This window comes from Ailuropoda melanoleuca, chromosome 2 (assembly GCF_002007445.2).
Source record: "Ailuropoda melanoleuca isolate Jingjing chromosome 2, ASM200744v2, whole genome shotgun sequence".
Lineage (NCBI taxonomy): Eukaryota > Metazoa > Chordata > Mammalia > Carnivora > Ursidae > Ailuropoda > Ailuropoda melanoleuca.
The window spans coordinates 90,048,711-90,075,328 of NC_048219.1; the positions used below are offsets into that span (position 1 = coordinate 90,048,711).

The 26,618-nt window shown below is 43.0% G+C and overlaps 2 protein-coding genes and 1 long non-coding RNA gene across 4 annotated transcripts in view; 2 read left to right on the forward strand and 1 right to left on the reverse strand.

Annotated features, from left to right (window-relative positions):
* Positions 1-26,618, reverse strand: part of LOC109488663 — a 108,397-nt gene that overhangs the window by 59,619 nt on the left and 22,160 nt on the right. The window contains exon 3 of one of the 2 annotated variants that reach the window (XR_002141561.2): positions 25,205-25,636. The exons of the other annotated variant lie outside the window; for it this stretch is intronic. This is a non-coding gene — a long non-coding RNA (uncharacterized LOC109488663). Of the gene's footprint in view, positions 1-25,204; positions 25,637-26,618 lie in introns of those variants that run through there. 2 annotated transcript variants of the gene reach the window in all.
* LOC105234878 (small proline-rich protein 2E-like) lies at positions 8,333-9,173 on the forward strand. Its single transcript, XM_019793641.2, has one exon. It carries the CDS (start codon positions 8,600-8,602, stop codon positions 8,795-8,797), a length of 198 nt encoding a protein of 65 aa, XP_019649200.1. The 5' UTR covers positions 8,333-8,599; the 3' UTR covers positions 8,798-9,173.
* LOC109488621 (small proline-rich protein 2G-like) lies at positions 23,423-25,330 on the forward strand. The gene is made up of 2 exons (XM_019793642.2): positions 23,423-23,444; positions 25,044-25,330. Exon 2 carries the CDS (start codon positions 25,064-25,066, stop codon positions 25,280-25,282), a length of 219 nt encoding a protein of 72 aa, XP_019649201.1. The 5' UTR covers positions 23,423-23,444; positions 25,044-25,063; the 3' UTR covers positions 25,283-25,330.

The following is a 26,618-nucleotide window of genomic DNA, read 5'->3' on the forward strand; positions in this document are numbered from 1 at the left end:
TTTAAGAAATCAATTTCTTCCTGTTTCAGTCTTGGCAGTTTATAGGTTTCCAGGAAGGCCTCCATCTCTTCCAGATTGCTTAATTTATTGGCATAAAGCTGTTGATAAAAGTTTCTAATAATCCTTCCAATTTCATTGGTATTGGTTGTGACCTCTCCCTTTTCATTCATAATTTTATTAATTTGGGTCCTTTATTCTTTTGTATAAGTCTTGCCAGTGGTTTGTCAATTTTCTTTATTCCTTCAAAGAACCAGCTTGTAGTTCAGTTGATGTGCTCTACTGTACTCCTGATTTCTAATTCATTGATTTCTGCTCTAGTCTTGATTAACTGCTCTCTCGTGCGTGGATTAGGCCTGTTCCTCTGTTGCTGTTCCAGCTCCTTGAGGTGAGAACATAAAAGCTGCATTTTAGATTTTTCTGTTCTTTTGAGGGACACTTGGATGGCTACGTATTTTCCCCTTAGGACTGCCTTTGCAGTGTCCCATAGATTTTGGACCATTGTGTTTTCATTCTCGTTGGTCTCCCTAAATTGTTTAAATTGATTTTTGATTTTCTGGTTTATCGAATCATTCTTGAGCAGGATGGTTCTTAGTCTCCAAGTGTTTGAGTTTCTTCCAAATTTTTCCTTGTGGTTGAGTTCCAATTTCAGAGCATTGTGGTCTGAGAATATGCAGGGAATAATTTCATTCTTTTGGCATTGATTGAGACCTCTTTTGTGACCCAGAACATGGTCTATTCTTGAGAATGTCCCATGGGTATTAGAATAAATGATTATTCTTTGGTTCTGGGGTGTAGTGTTCTATATATATCTATGGGGTCCAACTCGTTGAGTATGGCATTCAAAGCTCTTGTTTCTTTGCTGATTTCTTGCTTAGGTGATCTGTCTATTGCTGATAGTGGAGTGTTGAGGTCCCCTACTATTAACGTATTTTTATCTATATGTCTCTTTATTGTGGTTAAGAGTTGGCTTGTGTATCTTGCTGCTCCCCTGTTGGGGGCGTAGATATTTATAATTGTCTTATCCACTTGTTGGATACATCCTTTAAGAATAATATAGTGCCCTTCTGCATCTCTAACTATAGTCTTTAGTTTAAAATCCAATCTGTCTGATATGAGAATTGCTACCCCTGCTTTCTTTTGGGGTCCATTGGGCATGAAAGAGGTGTTCCTTCCCTCCACTTTCTAGTCTGGATACATCTTTAGGTTCAAAATGAGTCTCTTGTAGACAGCAAATGGATGGGTCATGTCGTTTTATCCAATCTGCAACCCTGTAGCATTTTATGGGAGCATTTATGCCTTTTACATTGAGAGTGATTATGGAGAGATATGGTTTTTATGATGCCATGTTGCATGTAAAGTCTTTGTTTCTATAGATTGTGACTTTCTGTTCTGTTTCACTCTTGGGGCCTTTTTACTTTTATAGAACCCCCTGTAATATCTCCGTAGGGCTGGTTTCGTGGTTACAAAATTGGTCAATGACTGGCGATTCTGGAAGGTCTTTATCTCTCCATCAATTCTAAATAACAGCCTTGCTGGATAAAGGATCCCTGGCTGCATGTTTTTCTCTGAAAGAGCTGTAAAAATGCCCCCCCCAACCCTTTGTCACATTCCAGGTCTGTGTAGACAGGTCTGGCGCAATTCTGATACCTTTGCCTTAGTACATGAGAAATTTCTTTGCCCTGGCCGCTCTCAATACTCTATCCTTGGATCTAATATTTGCGAATTGCACTATGACGTGACGTGGCATAGGTTTGTCATGGTTAAGCTTTTGAGGGGTCCTCTCTGCCTCTTGGACATGAATGCTTGTTTCCTTTGCTAGATTAGGGAAGTTTTCAGCTACAATTTGTTCTAGTATCTCTTCTAGACCTCTGTTTTCTCCACTCCCTCAGGGATGCCGATAATTCTGACATTGGAACGCTTCATTGAGTCAGTAATCTCCCGTAACCTACATTCTTGAGATTGGATTTTTTTTTTTTGAGCCAAGTTTCTGTTTTAGGTTTCTCTTCTACCATCCCATCCTCCAGTTCACTAATTCATTCTTCTGCCTCATTCACCCTGGCCATCATAGCATCTAGTTTGACTGCATTTGATTCATAGAATTTATAATTTCTGCCAGATTCTCTCTCATTTCCACCCTTAGAGATCCTATATTCTCATTAACATTTTCGTTAATACTTTTTTCAAGTCTACACATCATCTTGACCTTTGTTACTCTGAACTCCATTTCTGATAATTTGGTTATATCCATATCCATCATTTCTGTGGCAGAGGCCACAGACCCTGTCTTTTTTTTGCTGGGGGGGGGATTTCTCCTTCTCGTCATTCTGATGAGCAAAGGTTGCGGGTTGTCCAGAGCCCAAATTATTGACCAGGACCCAGGCAATGCACACTTGTTTTGTAGGGACCTTAGGGATGTGGGCTTCTTGATTTTTCAGCCTGCCTTCTGGGGGTGGGGCCTGGTGTGCCGATACTCAGGCTACCCCTTTTGGGTAGAGTCTCCATGTCCCCTGAGTGGGGGGGATGGGAATGGGCACACTGTGAGCCGGTATTTCCAGGCTTTTGTTCTCTGGTGGCTTTCCCTGGCAGTTTGTTGTGCCTCTTCTGAGAGTCAGAGCAGCAGTAGCTGAATCGCAACCTCTGTCTCAGAACAGAGGGATCACAGACCACTCTCCATTGGGGTTCTGGCCACTTTAACTCTGTTTTTGTTGGTGCTGCTCAACCCTGCAGCATCCCGGGATGTGTGCCCTACAGTAGGCATCCCAGCCCTCACTTCCAGGGCCGGCATATCTCTGTCCTTTGTGTTTCTTTTTTTTTTTTTTTAAAGATTTTATTTATTTATTCGACAGAGATAGAGACAGCCAGCGAGAGAGGGAACACAAGCAGGGGGAGTGGGAGAAGAAGAAGCAGGCTCACAGTGGAGGAGCCTGATGTGGGGCTCGAACCCATAACGCTGGGATCACGCCCTGAGCTGAAGGCAGACGCTTAACCGCTGTGCCACCCAGGCGCCCCTGTCCTTTGTGTTTCTAACACCTCCAGCCGCCAGCCACCAGCCACCAGCCACCAGCCACCCATACAGGGAGGTTTTAAACCATAAGGTAAATTTCTCTAATAATTATAGGGATTGTATTATTCAAGGTTCAACCAGTGGAAATACACATTAAAAGATTTAGTGCAAGGGCTTGGCTTACGTGATGTTGGGGCCAGGTAGGCAAGTCAGATCATAGGGAAGTTCTGGTTGAAAAATTCTTCAGGGAAGTTTTGCTTCCTTTCAACTGGTTGAATCAGACCAACTCAGATCATTTAGCATATTCTCCATTACTTAAAGTCAATTGATTATGGACTTTACTCCTATCCACCTTCACAGCAATGCCTAGATTAATGTTTTAGTTACTGGGGACTGTAGCCCAGCCAAGTGGGCACATCAAAAGATCATCACAGGGCTATCCACATTTTCCTTACATGTTAGTTTTCGTTAGTTGTATTTTCAAGAAATTTTTAGTTTTTATCTAAGTTGTAGAATTTATTATTGTGAAGTTGTTTGCAATATCCTCATATATCTTTTTTGTGTAACAGCATCATGTCTATCATAATGGGGTACTTTCTATCCACTTTAACACATGTGACAATGCCACTGTTTGTGTAAATGTGCTTACGCTACAAACTAAATAATAATAATAATAACCATAATACAATTTTAAAGTACTAATAATATTTTAAATAATAAAGTAATAATATTTTAAAGTAGTAATAATTTTTAAGCCCTAGGATTCATCTCTGATTCCTTTTTCTCACCTCCCACACACAATTTCTCCCAAAGTGCTGAAGTTCTATATTAAGAACAGAATCACTTCTCATCTTCTCATGATCTCTTGTGTTCTTACACTGTTTGTAGCCACTATTATTCTCCATCTGAACCACAACAAAATTCTCCTGTCTTGTCTCCTTCCTCCTATCTTGTACCACAACAACCATTCATCAGAGCAACTGAAGCAATAATAAAAAGACATAAATAATATTATACCCTGTCTTTATCAGAATTATCAAAGTATTTTCCCATTGCAACTAGAATGAAATCCAAAGTCCTTGCCATCCTACAACACTCAGTTTTATGACACTGATTGTTCTGCCAACCTCATTGTATCCCTTATTTACTATATATACTGCAGCAATGTTGGCATCTGATGATTTCTTTTTCTTTAAAGGAACCTTTAAGGTTGAACTAGATTTGAAGTATAAACGCAGAAAGCATATAACTCAGTACAGTTCTACTAGGTGAGCAACAATGTAATCAACTCAGAGAAGAAGAAATGGCATATCCCACATCCCTGTAGTCTACCTCATGTCCCTTCCCAGTCGTCCCCCACCCTCAACATCACCATTTTTCTAACACCATAGATTTGCTTTTCTTTTTTATGAAATTTATAAAGGGAATCAAACAGTAGTAATTCTTTATTGCCTGGATGCTTTTCATCAAAATTGTGTTTGTGAGATTCATTTATTTTCTGTAGGTCTAGCTTATTCTTGTAGCACTACAGTCTTTCTTTGTGGGAATATAACACTATTTTTGTATCCACTTTACTATTGAAGGCATTTTAGTGTTTTCCAATTTTAAATGTTTAAAAGTGGAGCTACTATGAACATTCATGTTCATATATTTTTGTGACTATATGTATATATTTCTGTTGAGTACATACCTAGGAATATAATGGCTGGTCAGAGCATAAGGGTATGTTCAGTCTCAGTGAATACTGCTAATTTTTTTTCCAAAATTTTTATCTACTACTATTTTTATCAGTGGTATATGAAAGTTTCAATTATTCCACACTCTAATTAATCTTGGTGGTGTCTTTCTTTTTCATATTAGCCATTTCGGTGGCTATGTGGAGGTAGTACATTGTGATTTCAATTTTCACTTCTCTTATGACTAATGCACTTGAGCATTTTATGATAGTTTTTTGGAAGTTTGAAAAAACCCCTTTCATGAACTTACCGTTGAAGTTGTTTGGACATTTTTCTGTTTCTTTGTTTCTTGTTTTCTTATTGATTTATAGAAGGGTGTGTGTGTGTGTGTGTGTGTGTGTGTGTGTGTGTGTGTGTATTCTGGACACAAGTCCTTTGTGAGATATATATATATATATATATATATATCTCATGAATAGATTTCCATCTCTGTGGCTTGCTTTTTTGGAATTGTAGCATTGTCTTTTGATAACCAGAAATGCCTTATTGTAATGAAACTTAATCATTTTGGCCCTTTATAATTACCCTTTTTATTCTTGGTTTAAGGAATTTTTCCTCTCAAGATCATGAAGATATTATTCTTTTTTTTTTTTTTTTAGGTTGTATTATTTTACCATTCAAATTTAGTCTATAGTCCACCTGGAACTAACTTTTGTTTACAGTAAGGCAGGGATCAAGCTTTTTGTTTTGTTTTGTTTTTCTTTTTTAGCTCCATAAGAATATCTAATTGATATCCATAAGAATATCTAATTGATCTGAGCATCATTTATTGAAAAGACCACCCCTTCCCCACTGCACCCCTTCCCCACTGCACTACAAAGTCACCAAATCAAGTAATTGTATATTAGTGAGTTTGTTCCTAGAGTCTCTATTCTGTTCCATTTGTCTATGTATCTATCCTTACCATAATACCACATTGTCTTAATCACTGTTGCATTGATATCCGGTAGTTAAAGTTCTCCAACTTTGTTACATTTTCAGAACTCTTTATTCTTAGTCATTTGTCTTTTCATATAAATTTTCATAAAATTTGTCATGGGCTGCCAACAAAAATGTGTTATATTTCATGTATACATTCAATATAATCAAATTCTAAAATTGAATTTTAATAGTACTTAGATTCATATGCATTGAATCTATTGGTCAATTTGGGTATAGATAAATGAAAAACACCTGTGTTCATGCATTGGAAAACTCAATATTGTTAAAATATCCATACTTTCATTACATTTTCCATTAACAATGGGTCTTTGCTAAATTTTGGAATATTGAATATGCTAAATTTCTTGGGGATTTAGATGCTGTTTAAGGCACCCTTTGTTCTGCCCACAGTATGTAGACTTTCTTACCATCATATAAATGGTGAGTTACAGATGGGAAGAGGAGGTGCCCAGAACTCTGAGATCATTGGCCCAGTTAAGAAAGGAGCCCAAGAATGAAAGAAACTCATAGTCAGTGACCAATAGGGAAGTTCACATTTTATTCCTTGGAAATATGGAGTACTGGGTAAGATCCTTGTGTGTCAGTCAGTATGAAAGAAGAGAAGAGAGTGCAATATTGCTTCATGGATTATAGCTGGGAGCAGGGTGGTGTGACACTGAAGGAGGAAAATTAAGCCAAGCTCCAGTACTCAGGACAACTTTAGAGGGGAAAAGAATCTCCTGTACTAGAAAATCTTCTTCCATGTAACATCCCAGTTGACAAATGGATAGTGCACTCACCAAATGTCTTATTGCAAGGTCCTTTCACTCTGAATACTCACATATGTTTCCTACCAGACCATGTGCTTTTCTTGGGCCTGGGCTGAGATTTGGTCTTTACTGTATCCTCCCCTACTCACAGACCTGGCTCCTAGCAGGTGCTCAGTGTTTGTTGGGTAAATAACTTTAGCTTCATCTGACCTCAAACATGAGTGCTAGAGGGAGTGTGTGTGGTGTGCATGATAACTTAAATTATTCTATATGAAATGTGGAGAGGAGACACTCAGAGGGAATGCAAAGTGCATTAAGAACTAGCCGTAGCATACCTAAAAATGACCCTATCTCTGGGCATCCTAGCCCAGGGCCTTCTTTCCTCATCCTTCTTCATACCCACCCAAACTCCACTGAAGGGCAAGGTACACTTGAAAACACATCTGGTCCATATATCCCTCTGCCCTGCCCATTGCACACATACTAAAATCTTCCAGAGGAAATAGAAATGTTACTCATCCAAAAGCTGTCAAACTGGAGTTTTACATCAAAAAAAAGGGGTTTGGCAAGTGTCTTCAAGAATTGATTAAGACATTGGGACACCAGAAAATGATGGGGAAACCCCTTTGGTTTCCTCCTGCCCAGGTTGAGCTCAGGATAAAAGGACCCAGCTCTGGGATTCTTCATGCACTTGAATCCCTGAGACCTGGAACAGCCTGGATAAGCAGGTGAGTGGGGAGGCTCTGTTCTATGGGAGAGGAAGTCCTCAAAGGAGCTGTGATGCATTCCCACTAGAGAAAATGAGAAGCATGTGTACAGTTATGGTTTGGGGAGGTAGGGAAAAGGAAAGACAGATGGTCAGAAATAGGAATAGGAACAGATCAGCAAAAAGGAGCAGAAAAGAAAGACCAGGTGGGCAAGACAGTGAGCCAGAGAGGTGAGAGGAGTGAGATGCAGAAAGTCAGGAGCCCACATAGTGAGTCAATAAACTATGGCCTGCAGGTGAAACCCAGCCCACTGCCTGTCTCTGTAAATAACTTTTTTGGAATACAGGTGTATACATCTGTTTATATGTAGTCTATGCCTCCTTGTACATGCCAATGGCAGAGTTGAACAGTTGTGACAGAGACTGTCTTGGCCTGAAAAGCCTAAAATATTTACTATCTGGCCCTTTACAGAAAATGTTTGCCCACTACTTTTCTAAACTAGAAGGTAAGATTGATAAGATTGAGATTAATGTGATTAAAAGTACAGATGAAAAGGCTCCAGGTCAGCCAAACAATGCTGGTAGAGCTGAGGCCAGAACTTTGCTTTCACAATCCCTAGTCTTTGTTCTTCCTAATGCTCTATCCTAAATATTTCTCCTGTTTCATGGCCAGGTTCTTGAGTCCTGGTCAGAGCACAGTGGGCCATCTAGTGAGGATCCGAGCTGGGTGCCTGGTTGGGGTCTCCTCCTGACTCTGGATTTGCTCTGGAGTCTAACTCTAAGACCACTGATTCCAGGGGATGTTCGTTTTCCTTGAAGAAACAGTGGTCATGTTTAAAGCAATCAGGAATGACACAGAAGGACTAGAGAAGTTGCTGAAGAGGGCAGAGTAAAGGGAAGAAATGCCTCAGTGTCAAATAGCACCCTTCCAAAGAAAAGAAATGTTTCATGGTACCTGGAAGAAATGGAAGTCCAATCTCTCCATATTAGACTCTGCTTCAATAGGCCTTACAAAACGTAGCAGGTGCTCTGCTCTTTCCAAACCTGCTTTTCTTAAAGTTGACTGTTCTAAAGACATTTTACCTTGCATTTTGGGCACACTTTCCTGATACCTTCCAAATCTTTTCTTTCCCTGGACTGCCTTCAGAGTGAACATGCTCTGTTCAAACCACAAAACACCATCCAGGCACCAATTCTCTGGAGGGGGGGGATGGACAGGGCAAACACTGAGCCTCTGCAAGGCAGCCCCTAAGACAATTCTCTTTGTTGGCTGCTGTGGTCCATGGAGGCTCCTGGGGAGTGGGTGTTCTCAAGAGGGAGTGAAATAGGGTGGTCATAACATTGATATTAAAGAAAGGAGTGACGAGAGAGTATGTGCTACTTTGAAAATAATCTCCACTAATATGGTCTCATTCTAAAGGGCTTTACTTCTTTGTTTCAGTTCATTTTCAATCTAAGGAAAATGTCCTATCAGCAGCAGCAACAATGCAAAGTGCCCTGCCAGGGCCCTCCCCTGATCCCTAAGCCTTGTCCTCCCCAGGTCCCTGATCCCCACCCCCGGAAGGTGCCTAAGCCATGTCCCCCACCCTCCAGCCAGCCAAAGTGTCCTCCTGTTAAGTGTCCTCCCTGCCAGCAGGAATACCTACCAAAGCAGAAGTGACAGCTCTGAAGCCACCTCCTTGACCTGGTCATGAAGGTACTGCACCTTCTTGCGCCCACTCCATCCCCTCACTGTCAACAACAAAAAGGAATACTTGTTGTATTAGAAGATGCTTTTCTCTTCAGAGTCAAGAAAAAAGATACCATCATAGTGTGTGTGACTTTCCTCCCCAGATCAGCGACTCCTCCCAGCCCCTCTCCAGGAGACTACATGGTATAGACAGAAGTTCTCAAACCTTCCCAGAGTCCTGACCTATCCCTGCCCTTCTCCTTGATTGCTGTGGTCCAGGGGCTGGCTGCTCCTTCACTGCTGTGGTCCAGGGGCTGGCTGCTCTGCCACGCTGCCTCCTGCTGGCTGTATGAGGTCACTATAGGATGTGGATTTCCTTGCCCAACAAGCTGCCTCTCTAGGATTCAACATGATGAAGGCATGGTGGAAAAATTAAAACAAGAAAACTGTTTAAATCAACCAAAATTTTTCTAGAGTTCTTCAGAGCACAACTCCACACTCCTCAGTGAAAGCAGTGAGTTCTGTTTGTATTTCCTCCCTAATGACTTCCAGAGCCCTTAAAAATCTCCTCTAACCCTAACTCATGCCTCTCTCTGGACTATGAGCCCTTTAAAGTAATCCAAACCCTACAATGTTCCTTCCTCCATGCTTCTCAATGAAAGACTTTTATCGCTGATTGGCAATTTCTCTGCTTTCTGTGGAAGAAAGCCACAGAGGGACAAGTAAGGGCTTTGGATGGGAAGCAGAGTCTAAGCAGGAAATGGTTGGGAGGACCCTGGGGGTGATCTGGGACTCCTGGAGAGGGAGATGGGAACCCAGCACAAGCCAGCAGGTCTCCTTTTCCTCTCTGGCCACCCATCCTCAGTGTCCCAAAGCACCAGCTGTCTCCGAGTTCACCTCTGCACCCAACACCTATCATTTTTTGGGAAGGACTTCCCACACAGAGGAGGCAGAGAGTGCTGGCAATGAAGCCACCACCCAGTGTCAGGGCTATGGGCTGGGCTGAGATAGGCTCTGCAAGGTTCTGGGGCCAGAATTGCCACCCTGGCTCTGTCTGGAGCCCAGCAAGCAGGGGATGGCCCCAAAGAGGCTTATCCACTGTGGTGGTTCTTCACCTGCTTGGTGTTAGGAAGTATGTATACCCTTAAAATCAATGAGGAACCCAAAGAGCTTTTGTTCTTATGAATTGTATCTATTTCTATTTTTTGTATAAAAATTAGAGCTAAGGAAATTTTAAAACACTTTATGAACAAGTAGGCACCATACTAGCTGTCATAGTGATGATGTCACCAAATGCCATGTAGTCTCTACTGTCATTTCTAATGTAGATTAATGGATAAATAGGAATGAAAACATCAAAGAACATCTTAATATCATTAGGACAATACTTTGACTCACAGACCCCACTGAAACATCTTGAGAACCCCCAGGAACTCTATCCACCTTGAGAACCACTGGTCTAGTGAGTCATTGTGGGGCAGGGTCCCTGAGCCTGAGCCAGTCTGATAACACAGGTATGGGAGGACTCACAGAGTTCTCCTTGGGTTTCAGCCTCAGCTTACTGGGGGAGAGGGGGACACATATCTGTCATTTAGCCACCCACTAAATCAAGTTCTATACTTTCAACGGTCAGTGATTAGCAACAATGAAGTGTCTGGAAATGATAAAACTTTGAGATAAAAAGAAGAGGAAATTGTAGCTCTCTATAGAGAAGCTCTTCACTGGTCTGCTGAAGTGGTGGGGACAGGTATGTGTTGTATGGACCATTAGATTGCATCTCACAAGGGCAAACATCCTGAAGCAGAGGGTGTGCTGGTGAATATATGAACATCGAAGGTGAAGGAGAAGGTAGAGTAGAGGATGACTCTTTGGCTTCTTACCTGGGCTTCTTACTTGGGCTCCTACATGCCACAAGCAAGATCTCCCTTAGGAGCTAATCATATTCAGTGATTATAGAAGTTTGAATTTAATCATATTCCACATTTTCCCTAATTCTCCTCCTCTTGCCAACCACACAGTAGGTTCTCTCCTATTTCCATGGAGGTAAAATCAGGTCAGAGTCAATTGAAAAAAGTCAATTGAAGGATAAGAAATCTCAAGAACAACAGGGGTACGTGTAGAAAAGAGAGGAAAGAACTAATTTCTGCCTATAGGAGGATTGGGAAGGGTTGTGGAGCTTTCCCCTACTCCACCCATTTCCTTTTCCCCCTCTCGATTGTAGTCCTGGTCCATTCACTGTCCCCAGGAGTGTCCCCACTGTTTGATTTCAGATTCTAAAACAGAGAGATGAGAGGCAGCATCTGGTTCTTGTTCTAAATCTTGTTATTAATCTCTTCTCCTGGTCCTAAATCTTTCTCAAGTTATCTGTTTTGTAGATGTATAGCAGATATTTTCTTCACAGTTTCCAAAGCTTAGAGTCTATTTTTTAAAAATTAGCAGGCAGAATTTTTTAAATGATTTTAAGCTAAAACTACTCTCTGGATGGGTAAGAACTTTTATTCATTCACTTCCCTGCTCAAACCACTAAGGTCTTTCACCTCCTGGAAACTAATGGCATCAAAAGATCAGAGACCCCTTGGCTTTGCCTAGATTAGGAGCATAAGGTGTAGACTAAGTTGTGCTTTCCTTTTTTTTTTTTTTTATTTTGAGAGAATAGGCATAAGAAATCTTATCCTGGCCTGATTACTGGTCCTGGGAGCCTTCCTGGTGAAGACAAGAAAGGGGTGCTGTATCCATCTATGAAGACAGCTGGAGAATGGAAGATTGAATAAACTGTCATGGGGGGTCAACACATAAGAAAGTTCTGGCTATTGCAGCTTCGTGGCATTTTTTTCCTAAGATATGGTACCATTTTGGACCTACATTCAGTGAACTCGTTACTCCCCAGAGCTGCTCTTGGGCACTGGGAGGTTGCTGAGCTCTCCTGCTGTAGCCAGGAGCTGGTTTTCAGGGAGTATTGTAGATCGGGTTCTGTGGGTGCATCCTCTCAGAAGAGAGCATTTCAGTTAGGGTGAAATAGGCTCATTCCAGAGGAGGGGAAAAAAGATGGTGGAGGAGTAGGGGACCCCTTTTTCAGCTTGTCCCCTGAATCGAGCTGGATATTTACCAGACCATCATGAACACCCATGAAATCAGCCTGAGATGCACAAAGATACATCTGGATCTCTACAAACAAACATCTCCAGCGCTAAGTATTGAGGTACGAAGCGGGGAGCAGTGAATCAACACACAGATATTGGAAAATAAATGGAAGGGGGAGGGAGCCAATGCTCTCAGTCACTGGGAAGCACTAGCCACCTGCACTGGGGAGCGGCCGGACTCGCAGATGGGCACCTGTGGGAAAGCAGACTGATATTGGGTGCTCGGGAGTGAAGGCGCAACCAGACTGAAAACCGGCACTCCAGAGCATGCAAACCACACTGAAACAAGGAATTCGGGAGCATGTGCGCAGGAACCGGGGGCATCTGGCGCTGTTAGAAACACAAAGGACAGAGACATGCCAGCCCTGGAAGTGAGGGCTGGGAGAGCAGCTGTGGGGTGCACAAACCAAGACACTGCAGGGTTTTTAGCAGCACCGACAGAAAGAGAGTTAAAGTGGCTAAGAGAGCTCAGTGGAGAGCGGAAGACGATCTCTCTGTTCTGAGACAGAAGCTAGGATTTGGCCACTGCTCCTCTGACTCTCAGAAGAGACACAGCAAACCGCCAGGGAAAGCTGCCAGAGAACAAAGCCCAGAAATACCAGCTCACATTGTGCCAATCCCCATCCCCCCTCACAGGGGAATATCAGTGTGGCAGGCCCCTCCCCCCAGAAGGCAGGCTGAAAAATCAAGAAGCCCACATCCCTAAGGTCCCTGCAAAACAAGTGCACACTACCTGGGTCCTGGTCAATAATTTGGGCTCTGGGCAACCCCGCAACCTCTCCTCATCAGAATGACGAGAAGGAGAAATCCCCCCCCCAGCAAAGAAAAGATAATGAGTCTGTGGTCTCTTCCACAGAAATGATGGATATGGATATAATAAAATTATCAGAAATGGAGTTCAGAGTAACAATGGTCAAGATGATGGAACAGAAGAACAGGTCTAACCCATGCACGAGAAGGCAATTGATCAAGAGTAGAGCAAAGATCAATGAATTAGAAACCAGGAGCACAGTAGAGCAGATCAACAAAACTGGAAGCTGGTTCTTTGAAAGAATTAATAAGATTGATAAGCCACTGGTCAGACTTATTCAAAAGAATAGAGAAAGGATCCAAATTAATAAATTTATGAATGAAAAGGGAGAGGTCACAACCAACACCAAAGAAATAGGAAGAATCATTAGAACCTATTATCAACAACTATATGCCATCAAATTAAACAACCTGGAATAAATGGGTGCCTTCCTGGTAGCCTATAAACTACCAAGACTGAAACAGGAAGAAATTGGTTATTTAAACAGACCGATTAATTATGAAGAGATTGAAGCAGTGATTAAAAACCTCCCCCAAAACAGGAGTCCAGGGCCTGATGGATTTCTGGGGAATTCCACCAAACATTCAAAGAATAGTTGACAAAGCAGAAAAAGACGTCCACTGGAAAAAAGATGGTCCCTTCAATAAATGGTGCTGGGCAAATTCATCAGCTACATGCAAAATAATGAAACTTAACTACTCTCTCACACCATACACAAAGATAAACTCCAAATGGATGGAAGACCTCGATGTGAGACAGGAATCCATCAAAATCATAGAGGAGAACATAGGCTGTAACCTCTTTGACATAGGCCACAGCAACTTCTTTCATGACACATCTGCAAAGGCAAGAGAAACAAAAGAAATAATGAACTTGTGGGACTTCATCAAGATAATAAGTTTCTGCACAGCAAAGAAACAGTCAAAAAAACTAAGAGGCAGCCCACAGAATGGGAGAAGATATTTGCAAATGACACTACAGATAATAGACTGGTATCCAAGTTCTACAAAGAATTCTCAAACTCAATACATGAAAAACAAATAATCAAATAAAAAAATGGGCAGAAGATATGAACAGACACTTTTCCAATGAAGACATACAAATGGCTAACAGACACATAAAAAATGTTCAACATCATTAGCCACCAGGGAAATTCAAATCAAAACCACACTGAGATACCACCTTACACCAGTTAGAATGGCAAAAATGGACAAGGCAGGAAACACCAAATGTTGGTGAGAATGTGGAGAAAGGTGATCCCTCTTACACTCTTGGTGGGAATGGAAGTTGGTACAGCCACTGTGGAAAACAGTATGGAGGTCCCTCAAAAAGTTAAAAATTGAGTTTCCCTATGATCCAGCAATTGCACTACTGGGTATTTACCCCAAAGATACAGATGTAGTGAAGAGAAGGGCCATATGCACCCCAATGTTCATAGCAGCATTGTCCACAATAGCTAAACTATGGAAGTAGCCGAGATGCCCTACAACAGATGACCGGATTAGGAAGTTGTGGTCCATATATACAATGGAATATTACTCAGCCATCAGAAAGAATGATTACCCAACATTTGTAGCAACATGGATGGGAATGGAGGAGATTATGCTAAGTGAAATAAGTCAAGCAGAGAAAGACAATTATCATATGGTTTCACTCATTTATGCAACATAAGAAGTAGGAAGTTCGGTAGGAAAAGGAAGGGAAGAATGAAGGGGGGGGTAAACAGAAGGGGGAATGAACCATGAGAGGCTGTAGACTCTGGGAAACAAACTGAGGGCTTCAGAGGGGAGGGGGTGGGGCATTGGGATAGGCCAGTGATGGGTATTAAGGAGGGCACATATTGCATGGTGCACTGGGTGTTATACGCAAATAATGAATCATGGAACACTACATCAAAAACTAAGGATGTACTACTGTATGGTGACTAACATAACATAATAATAATAAAAAAAACATAAGAAAGTTCTAGAAAGTGACAGCCCCCCTCTATATTATCATCCCAGGAGGTGACACCTCCCCAGGAGGGCTTCTGTGACCCATGTACCGCATTCAACTGGGCTTTCACAGCATGTTCCTCAAACTTCCAGCTGATCTCCCTGTAATTTAACTCTATGCTTAAGTATCTATAACCCTACCCCATCTTCACCTAGACTGTGAGATCCCCTGAGGATATCTCTGCATCTCCATGCCATACCCCTACAGCTGCCCCCAAAAGACACACACACACACACACACACACACACACACGTTTAGGCCTCCGGTAGAAGCTCAATGACTGTTTAACTAAACCATCTTCTGTGCATTTGGTCCTAAAGCTCAGAGCCAGACTGGTACATGTTAAGGTGAATAGTAGTTTCATCTCAGGTACCTGGAAGAAATAGTGGGGTTGTGCTGCGGGATGAGAAAGATGCTATATCCCAGCCCTGAATTCCCTATAGAAGCCCTGTCTCCTGGGTACAAGGGACTCAGCTAGTCCTGATGCTCATCTCCTTGTAAACCCCAGGACATTCCAGGCCTTGGGTACAGCTGAGTAAAATATGTCTGCCTCCATCCCCCCTTCACTCCCTCACCTCCATCCAGAGAGAGTGGCACCAAGCAGCTGCCAAGCAGAAGACCCACACAGAGCTTAGAGCAAGAATATCTCTGCAGGTCTGTGAGTACTGCATGGTCACCAGAGTCCCTTGATACATGGGCCTAGGTGTCCCTGGGCACTGGGCTCCCATCAATGAGATGACAGTTGTAGACAAGGGAACCCTAACTCCACATCACAGATGTCATTCTGTGGACCTGGGCTACAGCTTAATTTTCTCTGTTCCTATAAGAATTAGGAAGATCGGTAGGAGAGGAAAGGGATAAAGAAAGGGCGGGTAATCAGAAAGGAGAATGAAGCATGAGAGACTATGGACTCTGAGAAACAAACTGAGGACTTCAGAGGGGAGGGGGGTGGAGGACTGGGATAAGCTGGTGATGGGTAGTGAGGAGGGCACCTATAGCATGGTGCACTGGGTGTTATACGCAACTAATGAATCATCGAACTTTACATCAAAAACCAGGGATATACTGTATGGTGACTAACAGAATATAATAAAAAAAATATGATTATTAAAAAAAAAACTTTCTCTGTTCCCCATGCTTTGCTCTTCCCTCACAATCATCTGAAGCTTGCACTCAGGCTAGGGTAACAAAAGCCTATGGTTTTTACTGAGTGGAATTTCTGATGCTCAATTTTGACTCTTTAACTGGCATGTATTAACTTTCCTACAGAAACAGAGATACGATTTTAAAGTAACCAAAGATAGCACTGGTGGAGAAGAGAAATAGCCCATAAGTCTAAGGGAGAAGACAAAATATCTTCAGAACTGGCACAGATGAAGACAGGAAAATGTACATGATGTCTTAAAAGTCATCTGGTTCTTCCTCCAAACAAATTAAATATTTTCTATCAATAGATTTCTAAATGATGAGTTGGCACTTAATTGAATTTTCTGGGTCAAATAGCTCATTCCTGTAGGAGGAGTTGTAAGTTGGGATAGGAATAACGTGTTAGAGATGTAGTGAAGAGAAGGGCCATATGGGCCCCAATGTTCATAGCAGCATTGTCCACAATAGCTAAATCGTGGAAGGAACCGAGATGCCCTTCAACAGATGACTGGATTAAGAAGATGTGGTCCATATATACAATGGAATATTACTCAGCCATCAGAAAGAACGAGTTCTCAAAATTTGCTGCAACATGGACGGCACTGGAGGAGATAATGCTACGTGAAAATAAGTCAAGCAGAGAAAGACAATTATCATATGGTTTCTCTCATCTATGGAACATAAGAACTAGGAAGATCGGTAGGGGAAGAAAGGGATAAAGTAAGGGGGGGTAATCAGAAGGGGGAACGAAGCATGAAAGGCTATGGACTCTGAGAAACAAACTGAGGGCTTCAGAGGGGAAGGGAGTGGGGGAATGGGATAGGCTGGTGATGGGTAGTAAGGAGGGCACGTATTGCATGGTGCACTGGGTGTTATACGCAAGTAATGAATCATGGAACTTTACATCAGAAATCAGGGATGTACTGTACGGTGACTAACATTATAATAAAAAAACATTAAAAAAAAACAAGGAATAATGCGTGAGAGACTTCATTTTCAACTCCTACCATTTAACACCCACTCACTCTGTTCCACTCTCTGGAAAATTTGGGAGCATTCTTCAAGAAAGACACCCATGAATTATGTGTAATCTCATGCTCCTCTATACTTTGCTTCCTGAGACTAAAAGTTCCCCACTCAATTTTTCCATTTCTTACCAGGCACTACTTGATTCTCCCCAAATCTATTGTTGCTTTTTCTCTGAGTCACTGCGATGTGACCATGATCTTCTTAGAGGACAGAACCCAGAACTAGCCCCAATCATTCAGGACTAGGGTAGATATGGGCAGATGTAGGCATCTTGGTGCAGTCCCAGAGGACTCCCCTTGATTGAGAGCCCACTCTGTGGAGGCCAGAGTGGGCTGCGGGTCACGACTGTTAGTGAGAAAGTTGGGGAGACCTTAGTCCGTAAGGATGAGGAAGTGCGTGAAGAAGAGGGCACTTTTCCCATGTGAATACTCAGTTCCTCTACTGTTGCTGCTACAGATCAAAAGTTTATATATTGTTTCTTGCAGGTTATCATCAATCCAGGAAACATATCCTGCAGTAGCAACCACAACGCATGGTACCCTACAAACTCCCTTTCAGATCTCTGAGCCTTGCACCCCATCCTCAGCTGGCAGAAATGCATCCCCCATGTTAACAGGAAAACCACCAATGCAGAAGTGGCTTTTCAGAGGCTCCCTCCCCTTGAAGAGCTGGGCATTCAGTTGCCCCCTGACTCTCTCCCATCCTTTTCTTCTAGCATTGACAGAAAACACCACACAGCACAGGAATGACTTTCATCTACTCAAGGAGGAAGATATCTTCACAGACCACCAATTTGACTACAGTTTATCAACAGTGCCCTCCCAAAACCTCCTCCAAGAAACAGCAAGTATTGGCCAAGAGGGACATGTTTTAGGCATCCTTCCTGGAGGCCATTCTCTATTTCCAGACTGTTATGGCCAGGACCATTCAATTCTTCTAGCTGTTGCCTCCACTACCATTGCTGCCCCTGCCAGCTCCTGAAGATGATTCAAAGTGTGAATTAACTGTCTTTCCTTAGCTTTCTGTACCTCTAGTTTTCACCATTCTGGGGAACTTGAGTAACCAAAATTATTAAAAATAGCCTTTAAATAATTTTAAATAATAATTTAAAAATTATTAAAAATAGAAAATTAAACTTTCTTAAACAATTTAAAATTCTTCAGAATTTCCTCACTTTTTAATTCCTCACCCTCTGCTGAAACAACCTCATATTTCCTATTAATCACTTCCTCTCTTCTTAAGATAGCTCATCCCTCACTCTGCCCCTGGCCTTTTCTGAACTCTTTGAGAAGATGTTCCTTCCCTGATGTTCCCTCCAATAAAAGTGATGTCTCTGACATTTCTGACTCTGCCCTCTTCCTGGGCCTGGGGAAGAGGAGAATGTTCCTACTAAGAAGGAGTGACCTGGGTAGGCGAGTAGATCCTTAGGGGACATCCTTAAAAGATCCTGGAGACGGTCATGGACCACTGAGGATGAGGAAGGAGTGCTGCTAAATTAGAAACAGCCTGCTGGTCCACAGAGACTCCCCTCATTATCCCACAAGAGGACCAGCTGCCTCCCTCCCAGGAGCCCCTTTCCTGAGGAAGTGCATGCAGGGGTGGTAGGCAGGGGAGGGCTCTGCAGTCTCAGTGGAGTAGGAGCTTCAGCTCTGAGTGGGGACCCTGAAGTATGAACTGGCCCTGTCTGGGGCCTCTCCTGGAGGAGGCTGTCAACCCAACAATGCCTTCAGCCTGGCCTCCGGGATTTCCAAGCCTGAGAAAGACATAGAATCCAGGAAGTCCAGTGTGGCAACAAAGAGTTCAGAGAACTTTCTCTCATTACTGTGTCTCCTCTGGTTTCATGAAATAGCATGTATATCTTCTGGGTATTTCATTATTTTCATCTCTCAAATTCACTGTTAAATGGTGTCTTGTCCAATCAAAATGACAACAATTTACTAAGCATTTACTATGCTCACCTTGAGCTACGTGCTACAGATAAAAATAGCCCACGACCTCTCAGTGAGGTCACCTGTCTTCCAGGTTGGGGAGGCTAAGGTGGGGACAGACCTGTGAACTGACCATTATACAGCACTCAATCCAGAGAGTGAAATGGGGGTGCTGAACATTCATGGGACAGACAGGAGGGGGTGGGAAGGATGCAGACTTCAAGGAGGAGCTCAAACAATTTAGATACTAAAGGTTAATGGTCGAAGAAGGAAGAGAAGGGCATTCCACACAAAGGCAGCAACCCATGGAAACTAAATTATTATTTCCTACATTCCTCAGAATTTTATCCTGTGACTTCAATTGCTTTTTTTTTTTTTTGCTTGACTTTGCTCTTAGAACTGGATAGTGAGCGTCACTGTGAAGTAGAAGGCAAAGTGGGAAGAAAAGGAGGAAGCCAACAGTTTTACTGCTTCAATACAGCTGCCTGATCTCTATCGAAGCCAATATCATAGGCAAGTGATAACTGGAATTTTGACCTGCACTTACCCAGAAATCAAGCTAGTGGTACCAAAGCCTATTCTGGGGTTATTCTCCCAGTTCCTGAATGACTGTTTGGAACAGAGAACCCCAACAGCTGAAATAATCAACAAATTACCTCCCACCTTGGCTAAATGCTATTGTGGAAGAAAAGAATAAGGCAAGTCCCTGGAACTCAATTACCCCCCACCCCATCACCACCTAAATCATAAACTAAAAAGCAAACTTTCATGTCTGGAGGAATCACATATTGGCCACTTCAAACACTTGAAAGGCACAGGAATTGTTCTCTCTAGTATGTATCCATTGAATTTCCTGTTCTTCTTTGTGTCAGCAATGTGAGACCCATAACCCTGCACAGCGGTAGTGTTCAGTAGATGGTTATTGATTATCCAGCAATTTTAGAGAAGAATAGAAATAGATACACATTGTTAGAAGTGATTGAAGACAAATTAGGTGATACACACAAATTTTAACAATTTATGAAGAGGGCAGTCTGTGCTCCTAAGGGTCCAGAGAATTGCAAAATGGGGCAGAGGGCAAGAAGATTTTGCAGGATAAAGAACAAGGAACAAGGAAGAGAAAAACAGAAAAGGAAAGAGGAACAAGGAAATAAGTATAGAGTCCAGACTTTGCTTGGCGCTTGGGAATTGGCTGACTGGATATACTCTTTCTGGTCTACTAGACCAGTACAAGGATACAAAGATTTCGGTTTCTGTGTGCTGATGTGGCCCCTACTGACAGGAGTGGCTCCCTCTTGGGCCGGAATATCCATTTCACAACATATAATATACAGTCCAACTATGAAGCAAGAAGACACAGGCTTCATATTTCTAATTTGAAAATCCCCAAACTCCTCTCCAAGAACCTCAGACTCCAGCACAACGGAGTCTTTCTTGGCGCAGAGACCATACTCCTAAATCCACGAGCTGCCGAGGACAGGGGGCTCTGGCACACACTGGAGGCCCAAGCCTGAGTACAGCCTCCCTTGAGCCCTGAACATGCTGGTTCCTCCAAAAGCCACACTCTCATCTTCTCGGGCTGCACCTGCCCTGAGGAAAGGAGAGCCACTGGGGCTGCCCGTGGACGCAGGGTCAACTCAGGGCAGTGTGGGTCCAGTGTGAGTGCAGATAGCAAAATTTGTGTGCCCCACTCCAGGAAACCCCCACATTTCCTTCTTGTGGCTTCCTGCGAGTATTTATTAATTCCTCAAATATTTATTAGGGGCCAAAGGGGATGGTGATGTGTGGGCAGCCCCCCCCCCAGATTACTTTGAGCCCCACCTCCTCCTCTGGAACCTTCCCAAGACCTCACCCCCAGTCTCTGCAGGTTTCCATTCACCCTTAAAGTGACATAATGGCATATGCCCCTCTAAGTGGCAGTCTGGGTCTTTCCATTTGGGTTTTGGTTTCAAGGAAGCCAGTGGGAGTGACAGCTCCACACATGACTGCGTTTGTCCTTACCTGGCTCAGGGGCAGAAGGAGGAGCTATTTTCTCACCTGTGGGAGAGGCGAAGCAGAACAATGTTAAGCCCAACCCTGGGTCAGCAATGAAAGCTTTGTTAGTGGGCACTATGAAAATCCTGGAGGATTTTTATGCAACTGAGGAGTGTTCTATGCTTTATTATTTTTTTTAATATGATGTTTAACTTTTCTTTATTTAAATTCAATTAATTAACATATAGTGTATTATTAGTTTCAGAGATACAGTTCAGTGATTCATCAGTTGTAACACCCAGTGCTCATTACATCAAGTGCCTTCTTAACACCCACCACTCAGTTACCCCATGCCCCCACCCCCTCATCATTCCAGCTACCCTCAGTTTTTTTCCTAGAGTTAAGAGTCACTTATGGTTTGTCTCCCTCTCTGATTTCATCTTATTCAACTTTTCCCTCCCTTCCCCTTGATCATGTTTTGTTTCTTAATTTCCACATGAGTGAAATCATGCAATCGTCTATCTGTTTGACTTATTTATAATATTTTAATTCGACAATCAGTTTTGCTCCTCAGGTCCTATAATATGGAAGACCAGGAGGTAGAGGATGATGAGGTCCCTCTCTAATTAACTTCTCTGGCCACAGAGGCAAATATGCTGGTGAGGAGCCCAGTGAGCAGTAAATGGCTTTGTGTGCACACCTGTTAAAGGGGAGCAGGGCTGTCAGGTGTTTCAAGAGGAAGGGAAGTAATACAGGGCTAAACCCTAGATCACTCACCAAAATCGCAAATTTTGTTCAGGAGTCTAACTCCAACCTTCTATCACATTAGGCTTTGCCCTGGAATTTATAGTGTATGTGTGTTGTATGAGTGTGTTATATGTAAGTGTGTGTGCATGTGTGTTTGTCAGTGCATATGTATGTTTTTCAAGCTGCTAGTGGGATTGAGGATTGTCTGATTTTACCTGCTATGATTAATTTGTGTGTTATGTGTTAATTTGGCTGGGCCACAGTACCCAGCATTTTGTTAAGCATTATACTAGATGTTTCTAGGAAGATAGTTTTTAGATGGGATTAGTATTTAACTCAGTAGTCTTTGAGTAACACAGATCAGTCTCCATAATGTGGTGGGCCTTATTCTCTCAGTTGAAGGCCTGACTAGAAAAGACTGACCTCCTCCAAGGGAATTCTGTCAGCAGACTATCTTTGAACTTGAAGTACAAACTCTTCCCTGCCTCTCCAGCCTGCCTACAAATTTTGAACTTGCCAAGGCTTCATAGTCTCATGAGCCAATTTTTTAAAAAAAATGTATATATGCACATCCTATTGGTTCCGTTTCTCTAGAGACTCCTGACTAATAAACCTGCCCAAAATACAAGGTAGAGAGGCAGGTGTTTGCCACAAGTCTTACAGGGAACCTTGGAATGGATAAAGAAGATGTGGTGTATATACACAATGGACAATTACTCAGCCATCAAAAGGATGAGATCTTGCCATTTGGGACAACATGGATGAACCTAGAGGGCATTATGCTAAGTGAAATAAGTCAGACAAAGAAATCCAAAAACAATATGATTTCACTTATATGTGGAATCTAAAATAAAAGTAAATAAACTAACAAATAACAACAACTAAAAGGAGAAAGGAACTCATAAATACAAAGAACAAATGAGTGGTTCCCAGAGGGGACGGAGATGGGGGGTGGGCAAAGTAGATGAAGAGGATAAAGAACTACAAACTTCCAGTTACAACAAGATATGTCATGGGGATGGAAAGTACAGCATAGGGAGTATAGTCAATAATATCATAATAACTTTGTGTGGTGACAGACGGTGACTACACTTGTCCTGGTAAGCACTGCATAATGTATAAATTTGTTGAATAATTATGTTGTACACCTGAAACTAATATAACATTGTATGTCGACTACACTTCAACTAAAAATTTTTACAGATAAAAAATAAAGGGAAACTTGGTCATGGTACAAAAGAAACATGGGGGATGGAGGGCTGAAAGAAATTGGATGGCATAGCTCAGCTTCTAAGAGTCCACCCCTCTCATAACCCTTCACCTCAGGTTTCCACACTCAAGCAAACTGCCCTGTTGGAGCCTGAGGAGGTAGCCATGGACTGACACACACATGAAACATCTGACTCACCCTAGGCTGTCCTTCTTGAGGAGAAGGCTATGCCATTACTTACCAGGTAGAGCCAAAGTAGGATTTTTTTTTAAGATTTTATTTATTTATTTGACAGAGATAGAGACAGCCAGCGAGAGAGGGAACACAAGCAGGGGGAGTGGGAGAGGAAGAAGCAGGCTCATAGAGAAGGAGCCTGATGTGGGGCTCGAGCCCATAAGGCCGGGATCACGCCCTGAGCTGAAGGCAGACGCTTAACTGCTGTGCCACCCAGGTGCCCCCAAAGTAGGATTTTCTCGTTAGCAAAGGAGTTTGACAAGTGTTTTCAGGAACTAAAGAGCTACACTTGGAACCAGGAAGTCAGGGGGAATCCCAGCTGTTCTCCCAGGCAGGGATGACTCCACAATAAAAGGGCCAGGGTTGGACCGTCCTCAGCCAACTTGGCTCTATCCTCGCAGGACAGGTGCACTTGGAGTGGCAGGTGAGTGAAATGGCTCAGCCATCCGGGGAGAGCACCTCACAACTGCCCTGGACATCTTGGGGCTGCAGACAGTGGAAGCTGAATGTGGACCTTGACCCGGCTTTCTTAGTGGGCATGATGGAAACTGGGAGGGTATTGATAAGGATGGGTGAGTTAGTGGATATACAGGTCTGCATCTCACAAATGGAATTTATAGAATGATTTTCTTTGAGAAATTTGGACACCATTCACTATAACATAACATGCTTCAGGTGAGAAAAATGCATACTACAAATGTTAAGTGACCTTCCCAAAATTCCAGAGGGAGAATGTGGAAAGTCAGGACAAACTAGACAATGAACATTCCAATTTTGAATCTAGTACTCCTTCATTTTCCTTAGTTTGGATGAAATTACAGGCTAAATAAGAAAGTAGGCTTGCATGGAACACTTAAGTTAAAAACAAAAAAACAAAAAACCTAAGATTGTGTGTTAGTATTCCTATATTCCAGGATTTGGATGTTTAGCTGCAAGACAGCTCTTGCTTACAGCTTGCTTTCTTGAGACAACAAAGTTGGTGGGAGATTATAATACACCCTTCAAACATCATCACTAGGTGAGCTAAGCAGGACAGTATGTGCAGAACAAAACAATAGGGAAGAGAGAAAGGGTTAGATACTAGCCACAGAAAGGGGCCTCTCCTGAGGTCAAACCCTTGACCTTGTCCAAGTTCAGAGGCTATGTGACCAGAAGGAGCCCCGGAGAAACAGAGAATAGCCTCCGTCCTCAGCAGAATGAGGCAGAAAACATACAAAAGTCACTGAGGAAGGTGAATCAGGGTGGGGGAGCCTTCTGTCATCAACCCCATGGAGGACATTTCTGTTCATGTGTAAGGTGGGTTGTTCTGACATCACTGCTGGAAATTTCCACACACATGCACCTTTCAGGTGGGGTGGCCTTTCCAGTACTGACTGGAATCTCTCTTGTCCCTCCCCCACACCATAGACTCTATTCTTCCCCACCCCAGGCTGAGTATGACCTGTTACTCCCCACGCACACCACAACACAATTTTTGTTTTTTTCTTGTCATCTTCCTTTGGACTAGATACCGACCTTTCTATCAAATTTCTCCCTACTTCCTAAAGCAATCTTAGGATATGGTTATTGTTTATCCCATTTTAAGAGGAAGGCTGAGGAAAAACAAAGGTATTTGGTTTGTTCCTCTTCATACAGCTGGTAGTTGACAACAAGGGGTCAACAGTCAAGTCTCTCTGACCTAAGTTCCCAGCTTCATGGTTCCACACTTGGCTACATTGTTGAAGCTGGACCTGCTGGGACCCTCTCCTAAATTGAGCACTGCTCAGATGGCAGAGTCCAGGGAGTGCCATAGACCAGGCATGGTCACCTCAGGGTGGAAAGGAGGACTGGTGACAGAAAAACCCTCCAGTTGTCCTGAAATGTTTTCTTATTTGGCAGCTACCCATGCTGGGTCCTGTGACTTGACAGATGTGCCAGAAAGTTTGACGGCAAAGTTGTCCCTGAGGATAGGGCTGTGGTGGTTTGAGGAGGTACCAACAACAAAAGAAAACAAACACAACAAAAAAGTATTTCTTTCTTACAGATTCTCTTCAACGAAGAAAGATGTCTTTTCAGCAACAGCAACAATGCAAAATCCCTTGCCAGCCCCCTCCCCAGGTCCCTGAGCCCTGTCCTCCCCAGGTCCCAGTGTCTTCTCCTCCCCAGGTCCCTGTGCCTTGCCCTCCCAAAGGGCCTGAGCCGTGTCTACCACCCCCCAGCCAGCAGAAGTGCCCCCCTGTGCAACCTCCCCCATGCCAAGAATACCTGCCAAAGCAGAAGTGATTTCTCTGAAGCCACCCTCCTCAACCTGGTCATGAAGCAGATGGATTCTCTTTCCTCTCACAGTAGATTCTATTTTCACTCAATAACATGGAACCACATATGGCCCCAGAAGAGGCTACTTCTCCAAACTCAAGGTGAATCATGAAACCTCCACAGTTTGTCCACCAGCTTTTCCCATTCTACCCCAGACAGCGGAAGTTGGCCAGATGTGACACGTCCTCAGGGCACTCCTCAGAGCCTGGACAGGCGTGTGCTTCTCTGGCTACCATCACCTATAGTGGGCCATTCTTCCACCACAGCATCCTCTAACCGCAATGCCATTGTTCTCTCCATGACAACTTCTACCACTGGGAGCTGAAGAAGAATCCCACAAAGGAAAGAAAGCATTAGCTTTTCTTTAGGTTTCATAAAGGAAAACAGAACTATCCTAAATGATCTTAAAATTCACATGAGATGACACTCTCCTCTTGTACATGCCACAGAGTAGTTGTTGAAGCCACCTGCCTTCCCTACCTCTCTCCACTCCATCTTTCATGGTTAGTTAGACCCTTCCAGGGACCAATCCCTGACTCTGTGGCCCCTTCCCCAGTCCCACTGGAATCATGCCCCTGCCTCTCTTTTTGATCCATTAAAAATATTGTCCCTGAGAAAACTTGACTTTTGTTCAGTTAATAATCCAGACCATTATGGGTGTAGACAGGGTTTGGGAAGCTGGGGAATGGCAAGAGTACAGGAAAAGGAGTAATGGCTTATCCAAGGAAACAGGGCACAGGGAAAGAGGGGGAACTTCTCCTTGGAAACCCCCCCCAGTCTCCAAACCCAGCTGACTAGCCCCCAAAATGGGCTCTAACTTCAGCTCCTCAGCCTTCTTCCCAGAGGAAACCCACTCCAGGGAACGGAGGTGAGGAACATTGGTGGTGGGGTGATGGGACAGCGGAGGAGCTGTGGGGTCAAGACCCTCAGGGAAGTGGAGAGCAAACATTCCCCTTGAATTGTACTTAGATAATTGTACCATCCATCAGCTACAATGCTAAATAAACAGAAAAGATTCAAAACAGCATATGACCTCTATTGTGTACAGTTATAAGGTGTGTATTTATAATTGAAAGCCCAAATGCCTCCTCTACATTGGATATTGTGGGGTTCATTCTAATACAAGGAATGGCTGAAAGAAACATGGTAATATTAAAACTCCCCTGAAGCATCGAGGGGTGGTACCCACAATGCATGATGCTATATAACAGCTCTGTTTCTTACTGTTTTTAGGAAGAAGAAGCAAATATAAGGCACAAAACTTTGTAGGAGAGACAAGAAAACAGAACAGCCACCAGAATTC